Source organism: Myxine glutinosa, chromosome 6 (genome assembly GCF_964187855.1).
Source record: "Myxine glutinosa chromosome 6, kmMyxGlut1.1, whole genome shotgun sequence".
Classification (NCBI taxonomy): Eukaryota; Metazoa; Chordata; class Myxini; order Myxiniformes; family Myxinidae; genus Myxine; species Myxine glutinosa.
In genome coordinates, this window is record NC_136266.1 from 186322852 (window position 1) to 186340196 (window position 17345).

General features: G+C 43.1%; 1 protein-coding gene across 5 annotated transcripts in view; it reads left to right on the plus strand.

Annotated features, from left to right (window-relative positions):
- Window positions 1-17345, plus strand: part of YLPM1 (YLP motif containing 1) — a 201536-nt gene that overhangs the window by 159649 nt on the left and 24542 nt on the right. For 3 of the 5 annotated variants that reach the window (XM_078781005.1, XM_078781007.1, XM_078781006.1), the window contains 7 exons: window positions 309-428; window positions 525-701; window positions 855-938; window positions 1098-1181; window positions 1425-1538; window positions 1776-1827; window positions 7706-7836. In XM_078781005.1, coding sequence (XP_078637131.1) covers window positions 309-428; window positions 525-701; window positions 855-938; window positions 1098-1181; window positions 1425-1538; window positions 1776-1827; window positions 7706-7836 — 762 coding nt within the window. The remainder of the gene's footprint in view (window positions 1-308; window positions 429-524; window positions 702-854; window positions 939-1097; window positions 1182-1424; window positions 1539-1775; window positions 1828-7705; window positions 7837-17345) is intronic. The other 2 variants (XR_013623920.1, XR_013623921.1) reach the window with 1 other exon arrangement.

Below are 17345 nucleotides of genomic sequence, written 5' to 3' on the forward strand. Positions count from 1 at the left end.
CCCAGGATGCAAGGGAGCTCCCTCACCACAGGACACGTGGCACGTTACTTGTATAAAAAATAATGTTTCTATCGTGTCATCTGTATTTCTGAACTCATATAATCATGAGACATTTGTGGTCTTATCAAATGTTCTCTTTTTCATGACAGAGACTTTGTATCTGTTCAAGCTTTTCTTTCTTCATTGCAAGTCAACATTGTAACATGTATCTAAATGAAGATATTGTGGTGCAAGAAGTTAATTTTTCTCACCTGTTTAAATAACTATGTACATATATTCTTCTTTTTTTTTTTTAATATATTCTCTAGGATCGTGAGGTTGAGGGAGGTGGGCCTTCTCCCAGAGTGCTCAGTCTTGATGATTATTTCATCACTGAGATGGAAAAGGAAGAGCGAGACCCTGATACTGGACGTAAGATAAAACTAAAGGTGAGACGTAAACGCCGTGCATTGTTTACCTCATCTTCTTCCTCTTCCCAGAACCCTTCACCGAGTGGTTCATAACTGCACCCTAATTGCTGACAGGTTATGGAGTACGAGTTTGAGGCCGAAATGGTGGAGACGTACCGTGCCAGCATGTTGAAGACATTCAAGAAAACGCTGGATGATGGCTTTTTTCCTTTTATCATCATTGATGCTGTAAATGACCATGTACAGCACTTTGAGCCATTCTGGAGTGCAGCAAAGACCAAGGGCTTTGAGGTTTCACAACAAACATATCCTTGCTAGCGCCGTCACTATGTAGAATCTTGCAGATTTGATGTGATAATAAATCTAAATGTAGGCATTGGTTTTATTGAGTTTTATATCTTTTTATTCATGGCATATTCTCCTCCATCAATCTCTTTTGGCTAGGTGTACTTTGCAGAGCTGGCGGCAGATGCACCAGCCTGTGCAAAGAGAAATGTGCACGGCCACAAACTGCAGGACATCATGCAGGTACGTTGATATGCTTTGGCAGAAAAATGACAATTGTGTTTTCACCGTGCTTGCGTTTTCCCACATTATTTTGGAAGAAAGTGAAGAAGCGATCACGTTGCAAGCGGCAGAGGCAATTATTCTTGTCTGGAAATAATGGCTCTGATCCTGATATTTCAGGTGGCAGAATCATGGGAAGCGACACCAAAACACATGACTCGACTCGACATACGCTCCCTGCTGCAGGATGCTGCGATTGAAGAGGTAATCGTTGGGAATCAAAATCATTAAGATCAATGAGAGCTGGTGAGAGGAGGCTTTGGTTTTACTGCTTATGCTCGCAGAACTCGAATGATGCGTCTTTGAGGAAGCCGTGCTCGTATTGGTCTCTTTATGGGGCGGGAGCTTTATTTTGATGCTTGAAATTCAAGACAAGGCACATGTTTGGCTTTCAGGTTGCTGTAAATGTTAATTTGTTGAATCACCAAACATGGAACACGAATACAGGTGGAGATGGAGGACTCTGAGCCAACAGCTGAAGCAGAAGAGCCAAAAGAGCCTAAGAACTCAAAAGAGCCAAACAAGCTGAAGGAACTGAATGAAGAGGAGGAAATCGAAGGGGTAGGGTAGCTGGTGCCATGCAATTATCTCTTGCCCCCATCCCCCTCCCTCCAATGTACTAATTTTGTCATCGTGTTGTGGAAATCCTGCTATATTTGCCAACTATTTGATGCTCGACCATCTCTCGTGCTTTTGATTTACTCAGTTGTGTTCATTGGAAAAGGTGAGCTTATGCTTGCCGCTTGATAACCGTGCCTTCTGCTAACAGGAGAGAATCTTTTCCTTTCTGTAATTCAGGGTTATATTCCAAAAAGCAAATGGGAAATGGACACCTCTGAAGAACAGCTAGGTAGGTTTTGTTCTCTGTGGAAATTTGCTATTATTTAACAGATTGCACAATGAGGGAATGTTTTCAGCACGGTATGTGTGATGGTACTGATTTTTATTTTGATCCTTCAAAACATTCAAAAATGAGTGTTAAACAGAATTGTTGTGAGAAGTTGGGAAGCCATTTTTATTTGTGGATCCCAAGGAGAGAGTGCATGCATTGCCTTGGTCAAGCATGCACGTGGTTTTGATAAGATCATGAGGTCGAGATCGAGGGAAAGGTAGTGCCTTGTGCAGAAACGTTGCAGTGTGTGTATGTACAATGGCTTTTGTTTGTCAGCCTGGTTGAAAAAGAGAGGAAGCAGGTCGACTATTGTGAGAAGTGTAGAAAATGTCTGGTGTAGATCTTCTATTGCACTTCTGGTGGTGATTTGTTGGTGAAAAAGGTGCTTTGGTTTTAGATCCGGGAATTGGAAGAATAAAAGAAATTGATGATTAAACCTTGTGGGTAAGAGAGGATTCTGTGTAGTTATTGAATTGGGGGGAAAGGAAGCAGATTCAATAATATTGCAGGTCAAAGGGTGGAGAGTTGGGAAGAGGGTGTGGGGGAAATCTGAATCTAGTTGTAGTAGTAATAGTAATAGTAGTAGTAGTAGTGGTGGTGGTGGTGGGGTGGTTTGTCATGGAAGATTAATATATGGGAAGAAGAAAAGTAATTCTTCCTATATAGGGAATAATAAAAGTAATGCCTCCTATTATTTTTCTCCAAAACGGGTAAAGATATTCGAATGAACCAAAGACAGATACTAACATTGATCTTTATTCTACCATGGTGCATTTTTTTTTCTCATCATGATCAACACTGTTCGAGTAGTTTTGTGATGCTGTCAAGATAGAACTGTGCGGCCTGCTGATTTAACCAGCACTTCACTGCGGCCTTGACATCATAGACGGAAGAAAAATATTTTCCACAAAGGGGTTCCTTAAGTTTGGGGAAGAGATAAAAATCTGACAAAGCCAGTTGCGGCTAGTGATCCTTTGTGGCGGTACTCCATTGGCCGTCTCTTACTCTGTGTCGTAATGGTGCACCCAACTTTCATCTCCTGTCATATCCAGTCATCATGTCTCCAATCATCTCCAGTCATATTCAGTCATCTCATTTTCAGTCATATCCAGTCATCACATCATTGCATCTTCAGTCATCTCCAGTCATCTCCAGTCATATCCAGTCATCTCATCTCCAGTCATCTCATCTCCAGTCTCCTACAGCCATCTCCAGTCATATCCAGTCATCACTTCTCCAGTCATGACTTCTCCAGTCATCTCATCTTCAGTCATCTCCAGTAATATCCAGTCATCTCATCTCCAGGCATATCATCTCCAGTCATATCTTCAGTCTCCTTCAGCCATCTCCAGTCATATCCAGTCATCTCATCTCCAGTCATCTCATTTCCAGTCATGTCATCTCCAGTCACCTCATCTCCAGTCATATCAGTCATCTGCAGACATATCCAGTCATCTCATGTTCAGTCATCTCCAGTCATGTTTTCATATACAGTGATCACATCTTCAGTCATTTCCAGTCATATCCAGTCATCTCATCTTCAGTCATCTCATCTCCAGTCATCTCATCTCCAGCCATATCTTCAGTCATCTCATCTCTAGTCATATCTTCAGTCATCTCATCTCCAGCCATATCGTCATCAGTCATCTCATCTCCAGTCATCTTATCTTCAATCATCTCCAGTCATATCCACTCATCTCATCTGCAGACCTCCAGTCATGTAATCATATGCAGTGATCACATCTTCAGTAATTTCCAGTCATATCCAGTCATCTCATTTTCAGTCTCCTACAGTCATCTCCAGTCACATCCAGCCATCTCATCTCCAGTCATATCCAGCCATCTCATCTCCAGTCATATCCAGCCATCTCATCTTCAGTCATATCCAGCCATCTCATCTCCAGTCTTATCCAGCCATCTCATCTCCAGTTACATTCAGTCACATCATCATATCCAGCCATCTCATCTCCAGTCATATCCAGTCACATCATCATCTCCAGTCATGTCCAGTCACATCATCATCTCATCTCAAGTCATCTTATCTTCAGTCATCTCCAGTCAATACCACTCATCTCATCTTCAGTTATCTCCAGTCATATCCAGTCATCTCATCTCCAGTCATATCCAGTTACATCATCATATCAAGTCATCTACTCTCCAGTCATATCCAGTCACATCATCATATCCATCTCATCTGCAGTCGTATCCAGTCACATTGTCATATCCAGTCATCTCATCTCCAGTCATATCCAGTCACATTGTCATATCCAGTCATCTCATCTCCAGTAATATCCAGTCACATCGTCCTATCCATCTCATCTCCAGTCACATCGTCATATCCAGTCATCTCATCTCATCTTCAGTCAGTCATCCCAACTTAACAGTACTGACAATGTCATGGTGCTTTCGGCCATTGTGACTAATGTGCTCGTGTCAGAATCACGAAACTGTGCACCCAGTTGTGGGAAGAACAAATGTGTGGACTGCGCTTTGTCATCAGACAGACAGACACCAAATTGCATATTTTAGTATGATTTACCTTTTTTGGAGAAAAAGAAGAGGAGGCATTTCTTCTCAATAGGCCCTTGTACAAAAGGGGTAGCACATAAAATGTGTTTTTGCTGAAGCTGCAAAATTTTTTGGAGGTTAAGGAAATAGCAATGGAGTGTTGAGAGATAGCAAAACAAATAGTGACACATCCCGATCAGGTGGCTCCATGCCCACCTTGACATTCACTCTGTGTACACCTGCATAACCTATTGATGACCGATCACAAAAGTATGGTTGCATGGTGTAACACTGTAAACACTCTTTAAACCATTTTTTTTGAGATTCACTTTGGTGTTTTTTTTAATTTGCAGAATGCAGATATCTTTGCTTTAAGATGTTGGTGTGACAGTTTATTTCCTTTTTACTCATATGCCATTATTTAATCAAACTTTGTCTCAAAGACGTTGAGGCTATTATATATCAGCAGCCTTTAATTAATTAAACTTGAGGGTGTTGAACTTCGGATGATGTATTTTTATGAAATGCAAAAATATCTGGATAAATATTAGAGGAGGTTGTGTTTGGAAGGTCGGTCGGTCGGTATGCTATAGAAACTTGAAAACCTAACGACCATTTTCTCTAAAAAAGGGGGAAACCATTCCAGCTGGACTGCAATGTCTGCCTGAAACATTGGATCTCAAAAAGTCTGCAATACCTGTGTTTACTTGGGGCATTCAAATAATGATAGATTCTTGGATACTCACAATTACTCCAATACATGCAAACTTTTTACTTTGGATTGTATGCAGTGCAAGTATGCATGGAGTTTGACCACAAAGTGGAGCGGCACTTGATAGAGCTTGGTTTTTTAACCTCCGCCAGGCTAAACAGTTTAGGTTTTGTATCCACCTGATAGGCCAAAAGTGGACCCGGACCCGAACCAAAATCGAATTGGCTTGTTCTTGTCACGTAGCCAACTCGTCCACCAAGTTTAGTTATAACTCATCCACAACTTTGAGATATCGAGCTATGTATCGTTTTTAGCCGTCTCTTAATGGTGAAAAAATCACTTTAAAAATCATTGTATCCTGATCCGGATTCAGAACTTCACCAAAATCGAATCATTTTGTCCTTGTCATACACCCAACCTGTCCTCCAAGTTTTGCCTGAATCCATCGATAGCGTTTTTGAGATATCGTGCTCACAAACAGACAGGCAGGGGTGAAACCATAACCTGTGTCCACCTTCTGTTGTGGAGGTAAAGATTGGGCCTGTCTTGTACTGTTTCAAGCACATTGTTTGTTTAACTTTTTGAATGCTCCTCATATGTAAAGTTCTATGAATGTGGTGTGGCCACCAAAGGTGGATGGAGGTTATGTTTTCACCCCTGTCTGTTTGTCTGTTTGTTTGTTTCTTTGTTTGTGAACAAAATGTTTTCAAAAAGTTATGGACGGATTCGGACAAAATTTGTCAGAGATGTAGCGTATGTCACAAGGATGAAATGATTAGATTTTGGTGAAGATCCGGATTCGGATCCGGCTCGTCGAATTTTTTAAGTGATTCTTCACCATTGGGTGATCGGGCAAAAAACGATGCATAGCAGGATATCTCAAAAAGTTATGGACGGATTTGGACGAAACTTGGTGGACCGGTTGGATGTCTGACAAGGACAAATAGATTCGATTTTGGTGAAGATATGAATGTGGATTTGGATATGAGATTTATTTAATTTTTTAAGTGATTCTTCACCATTGGGAGATAGGGCCAAAAACTAAACATTGCGGAATGTCTCAAAAAGTTATGGATGGACTTGGATGAAACATGGTGGACAGGTTGTGTGTGTGACAAGGTCGATTCGATTTTGGTGAAGATCTGAATATGGATATGGATATGAGCATTATTTAATTTTTTGAGTGATTCTTCACCATTGAGTCAAATGGCCAACCAGGCGTAGGTATGCTCTCTACTGAGTGCCGTTCTTGTTTGGTCTGCATTTGTTTGGTATGTGTTGATCGGTCATCATCTTGAATTATACCAGCAGACCCTCATTAAAACAGTTAGCCATTAGATCAATTTGGATAAAAGAATAATTGAAAATAACAATAAACTAAATAAATTTACTCTGATTCTGCAACTGGACCTGACGGCATCAGCCCACGGGTCCTAAAATCCTGTTCTTCCACTCTTTCACTCCCCCTCTCTGTTCTCTTCACCCTCTCTTTTGCTCAAGGTCATCTGCCATCTGCTTGGAAATCAGCCAACATCACCGCTTTACACAAAAAGGTGCAAAAACAGATCCCAACAACTACAGACCAATCAGCCTTCTCCCAATTATCAGCAAAGTCATGGAATCCATCATTGCTTCGGATATGAAATCTTTCCTTTTCTCCAATGGCTTGATCTCTGATCGTCAATTTGGTTTCAGACCTGGTCACTCTACTCTGGACATGCTGCTTCTGCTTTCTCAGCAATGGATGGAGGTCCTCAATGCCAAACAGGAAATTAGAGCTGTCTCCCTCGACATATCACGTGCCTTCGACACGGTCTGGCACCCCGCTCTGCTCACCAAACTCTCCTCCTTTGGTATCCATGGAAATCTCCACGCATGGCTGGCGGACTTCCTCTCTCGTCGTAGTCAACGTGTGGCCCTGAATGGGTTTCTCTCATCTCCCCTTCCTGTTCAGGCTGGAGTTCCCCAAGGCAGTGTTCTGGGCCCTGTGATTTTTCTGGTCTTCATCAATGATCTCTCCGACTCTCTTGAAAATCCTCTCTATCTCTTTGCTGAGTGTTTTGTTGTTATTCTATCTGTTGTTGTAATGGACAATTGTAATTGTTGTAATATAATAATTGTTATAATAGACAATTAATATAAATTGTTAACAATAATAATTGTTGTAATAGACAATTCTATCTGTTGCTGATTAATCTATCCAAGCTTGTTTTGGTTTACCATGAATGTTCTCCACTTGTCGGCCCACGTGCTTTTGTTGCTGCATGAGCACACTGCCTAGTGTTATTAAACTTTGCTTCACAAAGGTTTATCTCGGGTCGACCTGCACTCGGGAAAAGGAGGACCATGTGCTGTGTGCATTCCGTGTTGCTCAATGCAATTTCTCAACGCTAGTTTTTCATTCAGCAGCATCAAGAGCACATCGTCCTTCATCAGGACGTCAAGCACACCATTTCTTTCTTGCCAAGACGTTGTATAACATGTATTTATGGGGTTCCTTTGATGTACTTTGTTGTGAAGTTGTGCAGGTAAGCAGTAGATGGTGCTTGTGCTGGATATTGAATGTTGCTGTGTGTGTGATGATTTGTGTGCCTAATCATGCTTGTGCTTCTACAGACAAGCTGGATGGGCTGAGAGCTGGATGTAAACGGAAGAGAGGAGTCTCTGAGACCGGGCAATGCATGGACGATTACCTGCAACTGCCTGATAATTACAGCTCTCGCGAGTCTGAGCCTGGCAAGAAAAGGGTAACTGATTGTACATCCATTGCTGTTTCCACACCATTACAACAGTGTGTGTAAATGCTGTTTATCTGCAACCAGAAGTTACTATCATGTGCTTTAATACACTCATTGCAGCAGTGACATGTTAACATATAACAATTCTTCAAAACTCTATCAAAATACTTTTAAATGTTTATTAAAAACAATATATTTTAATATTCTTCATCTTCGTTCATTTGCGGCACAAGGCTATGAGTGGCATCATTGACTGAGGGTGTGGCAGCGCTGCTGATGCAGTGCCCCTGGAGGTTATAGCAGGAACTTGGAATTTGGCCAGGATGCTGGGGGTAGCTTCCCTACTCTTAGCGAAGGACACCGTGAGATCTTTAACGTCCGCCAACTTATGCTGGCAGACAGGACGCCCGATTAACGTCGCTCCGAACACCGGCACACACATCGGGATTCAAACCCAGGCTAGATTGCTTAGAGCTAGTGTACCTCTAGGCCATCCTGTCAGCCCTAATATTTTAATGTCCGAAGTACATGATTGAAATGTGAAATTATTATGCATACCTGTGTATTTAGATTTTCATTGCAACAGTTGTGAGGATTTCTCAGGTGCACCTTTGTTTACTTCAGAAGGGAACACTGTACATGGTTTTTTCCCCTCTCATTTTCATCATCAGAATACATTTGGTTAAGCGGAAAGTAATTTTTTTGTTTCATTGCCGGTATAATTTTCATCTCTCACGATGTCGTTTTACAATTTGGACATATCACACTTCTGCCAAAAGGTGGATTCCGATTATTTTGTTGCAAAATTGCCAAATGTCGAGTATAATTGAAGTTTGTAAAACTGAGGGCAAAGCTGAGGTTTAGTAAATCAATTAATATATAATTTTTGGGCTGAGCAACATGAAATCGTGTTTGCTTGTTTTTAATTTTGCACAGCGGGTGCAAATCACATGGAAATCTCAACGATGCTCACCTTTTATTTTATTTTTGGTATACATTGTCAAGGCTCATGGAAGAGCTAGAACATGGATAGAGTTGATCAGGATGCAACATAACAAAAGGAACAGCAGGAGGAGAAGGGAGAAAAGCCAATGGCAAGGCTGAGCGAGAAAATAGAAATAGACGGTGATGGACAAACATGGAATGTGGGAAACGATGAGGGTAGGGAAGTATGGAAGGTGTGGACAAGATGGACACAGAAGAAGCAAATTTGGGGAGGGGAGGGGGTGGTTTAAAGGGTGTAGAAAATATCATGGTTTTGGATGGTGGATGATTTGAGGAGGTGGTTTGAGGAACAGCTGTCTTGAAGACCTTGAGGGAAGAATGAGATTGAAGAGAATGGAAGTTGGTTCCACAGGTGGAAAAAGGAAGAACAAATGAGTGGAGATGAGCAGTGGTTCTGGATTTTGGCAGTTTCACTTGGAGAGGGTTGCTGGTGGACCACATGCATTCTGCACATTCCTGGGGAGGGAGGGGACAAAGCATGGAAAGGGCAGAGGGTGCAAGAAAGGAGGTGGAAGACGACAGAGAGCACTGACCTGTCAGCGATGGCAAAGTTATAGGCCCATAGAAAAGCTTCATTGCGAGATATTCCAATGACCTTGAAGGACAAGAAGTTTGTAAATCCCTTGGTTTCCATGGGATCAAGCTGAGCAAGGTGTGAAGCTGGGGAGCCAGCCCAAAGGGGAGAGAGCAGTACTCCATCAAGCTGCGGATGAAAGCCTTGTAGATGGATAGGAGCTCAGGTTTGCCAAGGAAGTACTTTTCACGACGGAGGATGCCCAGTTGGCATCTGGCTTTCGAGGCCAACTTTGAAATGTGGCTTGCCCAAGAGAGATCAAACGCATGAGTTTGAGACAGAACTTCTTCGAAGGAGGTGTTGAAAAAGTAGAGGGGAGGGTTTGCGGAACGGTCCTTTCGGAGAGAGAAAGTGAGCGTGGGATTTGTCAGGGTTAAGCCATTCCAATTGTTTGACCAGAATGTGATTTTGTAAAAAGGTTAAAAATAGGGAAAGAGGTTGCTACCGTCTTGTCTAAAGGATTCGGGATGTCACGGCAGAGTGTGGAGTCATCAGGAAAGAGATAGTCATCATCGGTCATAGATATCATTTATGAAAATCAGGAATAGGACTGGGCCAAGAACACTGTATTGAAGCACTCCACCCTTGATAGGGAGACTGAAGGAAAGGATTCCATTCAGAGCAACACATTGGCTGAGAGAGTGTTGGAAATCAGTAGTCCAAGAGTGGGGTTGGCCTTGGATTTATTTGGTAGACAGTTTGGATAGCAAGGCGGAGAGCCAGACTGTACCGAATGCCCGAAATATATCGAGAGACCGCCCTGATCTGAGGTCTGATATTGAGGGCCTCCATCCAATGTTGGGAGAGTAGAAGCAGCATGTCCAAGGTGGAGTGTGACCAGTTCTTAATCTGAATTGATGATCTGAGATGAGACTGTTGGAGTAAAGGAATGATTTTATGTCAACTGTGAATATGTATTCCATGACCTTGCTGATGATTGGGAGCAGGTTGATTGGTCTGTCGTTGAGAGGATCTGTTTCTACACCTTTTTATGTAATGCTGTGATATTGTTTGACTTCCAAGCAGATGGAAGATTACCGAGGGCAAATTACAGGGTGAAAAGTGCAGAAAGAGGATGTGCAAGAGCAGCAGAGCAGGTATTTAGGACACGTGAGCTGATGCCGTCCAGTTCAGTTGCCGAATCAGAGTTAAGCTTGCCAGAAACATCTCTACTTTCTCAGGCGCAAAAGCCGCCGAGTTGAAGAACAGTTGGGTACGACTGGGAAAGGTGGGTACAGAGTGAGAGGGGTTAGGGACACAAGATTTGGAAGCAAACACAGAATTGAGGCCTTCAGCCTTCTTACAAATGGTTGGCTGTGGTGCCATTTGAGGTGAGGGAAAGGATGGAAGGGGAGCATACACCAGAGACAGACTTGACAAGGCGCCACCAGGTTTTAGAGGAGGGAGACGAGTTTGAAATTATTATTGAGATTCGACAGGTTTTCTGGTTCTTGAGGTTGGACTTTTTTTTTTTTGTGTGTATACAAGATAGATGGTGCTGATGTTGGGCTAGCGGCTAGGGTGTCAGCTTAGGATCCTAGGATCCTGGGTTCGAATCCCGGTCGATCGCTGAATTAACGCCAGGGGGGTTGACTCAGCCTGTCATCCTTCCGAGGTCGGCTAATTGAGTACCAGCTCACTGGTAATTCCCTGTTTGTCATTAAAGGCGGCAAAAAGGGTTGGCGTCAGGAAGGGCATCCGGCCGTAAAACATTGCTTCAAAAAGGGGACCGAAAAACAACAACAACCACGGTTCCCGAAAAAGGCCAACCCCCGCTTGCGGGGAAAAATGGCCTCTAAAGGTGGTTATATATACAAGATCAAGGCTGTGTATACAAAGAGCTAACATTAATCACTAAAAAAAAACGGACACATAAAACATAAAAGGAGTGGCAGACAAGATGGGGAGAGAGAGGGAAGCACACAAGTACAACAGTAGAGAACAGGGACATCGGGAGATCTGTGGGAGGGAGAGGGCTTGGGGGGAGGAGGCATGGGAAGGGGGGTGGTGGGAGAGGTATAAAACACCTGGACACTGCTAGTACTTCCAGGAAAGAAGTTGGTATTTCAAAAAAGGGGATCTGGGTTGAATTAACGGGGGTAGAAAAGATTATGGTTTTTGGATGGGGTTTTTTGATAAGAGATGGTGGTGAACAGCTGTTTTAAAGACCTGGAGGGAGGAGTGGGATTGAAGAGAGTGAGAGGTTGTTCCAGAGGCGGGAGAAAAGAGGAATGAAAGAGTGAAAGTGAGCAGAGAGGCTTGATTTTGGCAATTTCACCATAAGAGGGTTGTTAGCAGATCTTGTGCGACCTGTAGGAATATTTGGTGGACAGAGCACAGATAGAGGTGGGGGAGCTAGGCCGGATAGGAGCCGGTAGAAGACAGAAAGACCACCTACCTGCCTGCGGTGAGTGATTGAAAAGCCCTCACAATCAGCTTCATCGCGAGAGATTCCAATGATTCTGAAAGCTTTGGTTTCAACAGCGTGAAGACGAGCTCGGTGTGAGGCAGGAACACCGGCCCAGAAGGGAGAACAGTATTCCATTGAGCTGCCGATGAAAGCCTTGTATGTGGTGAGGAGCTCAGGTGTGCCAAGGAAGGACTTCGCACGACAAAGGATGCCCAGTCGGCGACTGTCTTTGGAGGCCAGCTTGGAAATGTGGTTTTCCCATGAAAGGTCATGGCAGATAGTGAGGCCCAAAAGCTTGAGTGACAGAACTTCTTGGAGAGGATTGTTGAGAAAGTAGATGGGAGGGTTGTGCAGTCGGTCTTTTCGGAGAGACATAGTGAGGGTGTGAGATTTGTCAGGATTGAAAGACATGTTTCACTTGTTTGACCAGTCTGTGATTTTGTCCAGGTCTGCAGAGAGTGAGGAGGCTGCAGACTGCCGATCTGAGGAATGAGGTATGGAGCGGCAGAGAGTGGAGTCATCAGCAAAGAGATAGACAGGATTTTCCAGAGAGTCGGAGAGATCATTGATGAAGATCAGAAAAAGCACAGGGCCCAGAACACTGCCTTGGGGAACTCCAGCCTGAACAGGAAGGGGAGATGAGAGAAATCCATTCAGGGCCACACATTGACTACGACAAGAGAGGAAGTCCGCAAGTCATGCGTGGAGATTTCCATGGATATCATCGGAGGAGAGTTTGGTGAGCAGAGCGGGGTGCCAGACTGTATCGAAGGCACGTGATGTGTCAAGGGAGACAGCTCTGATTTCCTGTTTGGCACTGAGGACCTCCATCCATTGTTGAGACAGCAGAAGCAGCACGTCCAGAGAAGAGTGACCTGGTCTGAAACCAAATTGATGATCAGAGATCAAGCCATTGGAGAAGAGGAAGGATTTGATATCCGAAGGATGTTTTCTCGTTCTTGAGATTGGACAGGTTTTCTGGCTCTCCTGAGAGTAGACACATACACTTGTCGCAGGCTTTGTGGAATGATCTGAGGTTGCGTTCAGTTGGATTTGCCTTCCAGGAGAGGAATGCAAGTTGTTTTGAGGCATTGCCTTCCCACAGGATTGAAAGCACAGTGAACGTTTACGTAGGGTGAAAATAAATTGCAGTATAATCAGAACTGAAGAGAAACAAGTATCAAAAATTACTTTATTGTTGACGAATATGAGTGAACCTTGTGGAAATTATATGGAACCAATGAAAATCCTCAAGCAACGCAGCACTACGGAACCAATGAATACGAATTGCAAAATCCGATGGGAAAGTTCAGTAATTCATAAATTTTATTGGTTTCCTGGAGCATCAATTGGATATTTGTATTCATTCCATTCTTCAGAATCGCTGGCACATGCTCATACAGGACCTTTGCCCGTTACAGCTTTCTGTATTTCCTTGTTAGCGGCATGGACAGACGGTGCATCAAGCCCTGTTGTAACCAAGCTTGCAGGTTTCGAGAAACATTGAAGTTCGTCTGCTCTTGAAATTGCCTTCATGTAGCGAAGTATATTTTACGTTGTATTGGGGATGCTGAAGTACAGCGCTGTAGTTGCAAACTGCGTAGACCTACGCTAACGCTACACGTGTGGCCAAGTGCGTTGCTTGCTACTCATAATGGCGTGACTGGCAACCGTATGCGTATGGCATGCACATTCTTTCTTTGTGTGCACTGGTTCTGTTTCTGTAATTTCTCGAAAAAAAAGGCAAATATATTTACACGTTGTTAAATTGCATGCTTCCCTGTTACAGCACAAATGTGCAAAAATTGATATGGCATGAAAGTTTACACTTTTTCAGTATTTTGACGCAATGTTGGTCTCACGTGTCCATTCGCTCGGGTTCAAACTGATGTCAAGTGACATCACATTACACACCAGCTTTCCTTGTCCGTTTTGTGAATATCAAACCATAGATCACATTTATTCCATCTTTGATTGCAATGTTGGAATTAAAGAAACAAAATCGGTCACATACTACAAAGCAAGGCTTCATCCATTGTTCAACTTGCTCTGCACATCACAGAGAACTGAAGTCATTGGAAACGAGTATGACACGTTTGATCAACATTCACTATGTTTTGCTTTGTAAATCATGATTCTGAAAATGTTACATCTTAAACGAAAGCTTGAAATTAAATGCATCATTTGTGCATTTGGGTGACTTTTCTGATGTAATTAAACAACTTAAAAAAGAGAGAATTAAACACGAGCTCATTTGAGTGAAATGTATTTTCAAAGTGTATTTCTGTTTTGATATATATTTTTTTTTTTTGTATACAATATCGAGGCTCGTGAAAGAGCGAACATTAATCACACAGAAAGACAAACCGACACATAAAACATATAACATAGGGAGCGGTAGACAAGATGGGGAGAGAGGGGGAAGGACACAAACACAACATTTGAGAGCAGGGACCGAGAGACATGGAGACATCGAGAGATCTGAGAGAGGGCGAGGGCTTTGGGGGGGGGGGGCGTGGGAAGGGGGCAGTGGGAGAGGTATAAAACATATGGACACTGCCAGGACTTCCAGGAAAGAAGTTGGAATTTCAAACAAGGTGGATCTGGGGTGAATTAGCGGGGGTAGAAAAGATCAAGGTTTTGGATGGGGGAAGATAAGAGATGGTGGTGAACAGCTGTTTTAAAGACCTGGAGGGAGGAGTGGGATTGAAGGGAGTGAGGGAGTTTGTTCCAGAGGCGGGAGAAAAGAGGAATGAAAGAGTGAAGGTGAGCGGAGAGCCGAGATTTCGGCAGTTTAACCATCAGAGGGTTGCTGGCAGATCTTGTGCGACCTGTAGGAATATTTGGGGGACAGAGCACAGAGAGAGCTGGGGGTGCAAGGCCGGAGAGGAGTCGGTAGAAGACAGAAAGACCACCTACCTGCCTGCGGTGAGTGAGTGAAAGGCCCTCAGAGATAGCTTCATCGCGGGAGATTCCAATAATTCTGAAAGCTTTGGTTTCAACAGCGTGAAGCCGAGCTAGGTGTGAGGCAGGAGCACCGGCCCATAGGGGAGAACAGTATTCCATTGAGCTGCGGATGAAAGCCTTGTATGTGGTGAGGAGCTCAGGTGTGCCGAGGAAGGACTTCGCACGACGGAGGATGCCCAGTCGGCGACTGGCTTTGGAGGCCAGCTTGGAAATGTGGTTTTCCCAAGAAAGATCATGGCAGATAGTGAAAATGGTATTGAGTATTCCAGTATATTGAGTATATCAAGAGTAATTTACCGTCACTGGGGCAATAGACAGTGCTCGACACTAACTTAATTGGGGGTATTGCCCCCAAATAGACAGTGCTCGACACTAACTTTATTGGAGGGTGTTGCCCTAAGATAGACTATTCGACACTAACTTTATTGGGGGTGTTGCCCTCAAATAGACAGTGCTCGACACTAACTTAATTGGGGGTATTGCCCCCAAATAGACAGTGCTCGACACTAACTTTATTAGGGGTGTTGCCCTAAGATAGACTGTTCGACACTAACTTTATTGGGGGTGTTGCCCTCAAATAGACAATGCTCGACACTAACTTAATTGGGGGTATTGCCCCCAAATAGACAGTGCTCGACACTAACTTTGTTGGGGGGTGTTACCCTAAGATAGACTGTTCGACACTAACTTTATTGGGGGTGTTGCCCCCAAATAGATAGTGCTCGACACTAACTTAATTGGGGGAGTTGCCCTGAAATAGACTGCTCAATACCATTTCAAAATGTTGGTTGCCCGGAGTTATATTTTGGTTGCATCAATTTTTTTTACTCCTTAGCACAACCACTGCACTACTCATCAATCCAAACTTATTTTGGTTTTCCAAGGTAAATGTTCGCTCAAGTCGGATACACAGTTAGCTTAGTGAAGGGCCATATATAATCATGGATCCAGCAACGCACACACACACACACACACACACACACACACTCACACTCACACTCACACTCACACTCTCACACACTCTCACTCACACACTCACACTTAATTAATTGTACAGTATCGGTTGTTCCTGAACTTAAATATAAATAATTTAAAGGATTGTTGTAAATGATGTTAATTTCACAACATCCCATATTCAACTTTATTTAAATTGTAAACCTCAAACGTAGTTCCTCTACCGAAAGCAAGAACCTTAACCTGTAAGCAATTGACAAGTTCCCCGACTGCATGGATCATCAGCTGGGCACCGTTCCTCCTCGAGGTTTCAATCCTTTCAGCCCAGGGCCTCTCCAAACGGCGGATCCACAACCTCGATCATGGATCCACATCAATCGATGGTACATCAGTAGATCCACAACCTCAGTTGCGTCCAGGCAGTGAGTCAACCCATCAATGCACCAACATATTGCATCGCACATTTGCTACAGGTCAAGAGGTAAACTATATTTGAGGTTTTACATGTAATTAATTCTTTAGTTTCTCTTAACTTGTAACATCTAGCCGTTACTGTACAATTAATTATATTGTTTGTGGTTTTCATGCTTTGAAATGTAGTTGAACAAACATAAAATATCATATAAATGTAGTTTAACAAACACATTCAAATCACATCAACAAAGAATAAACATATAAATATATGAGAAACAGTATAGTGGATTTTCCACCAAAAGATAATGACAAATCAGCGGGAGAAGCATCACCTTACCTCACACACATGCACACTTTTAGATTACCTCCATAAGCGCTCACACAAAAGATCACGCTTAACAGCCACGTTACTGTTAACTTTTATTATCAATCCAGGAAGTTGTTTTGTCCATCAAACATCATTTTTTACATACATATTCAATATTGTCAATATGACTATTCAAGGCATGACAATGAGGTTGCCTGACCGGGCAACCAAGTCATTGTTTTGGTTGCCTGACCGGGCAACCAAGTCATTGTTTTGGTTGCCTGACCGGGCAACCAAGTAATTGTTTTGGTTGCCCGACGCCAAATTTTCATTCCCCCGGGCAGCCTTTAATTTCGAGTCTTGCAATAGGGAATAGGCAACAATGGGAATAACAGGCAAGGATAATGAATGTGCAAAATATTTTGTGTGGCTATCTGTAAACATTTCTGTAATGTATCATACTACATTTTGTTACTCGTGACTTGTGGACAAATATTTTCAAATTACTGATGTGTGTAATGATACGGATTCGTCACTTCCGTCTTTGTGGTTTTCATCCACTGGAAGCATTTTTAGTTTCTTTTACTATTATTGTTATAGTTTGAGTGAAATGGAGCTAACTGTCTTCAAAAGTAAAAATTAGTGTTTTAAAAGAAAAACGAAATGGATCGGGAGAAACCGGAAGAAGAAAAAGAGGAAGGGGAAGCGGAGCAAGTGAGGTCGGGAGAGAAAGGCTGATCTGCTTTGAGGTATCGAGCGGACGCTGGGGAACGTTGGTCAAGAGCAAATATTGGTTTCCCCGGGAAAGGGATTCCTGTGACAGAGTCGTTATCGCTGTGACAGATAAACCAGCGTGACGGGTTTTGTGGTTCCGAAGTGAATCGTTG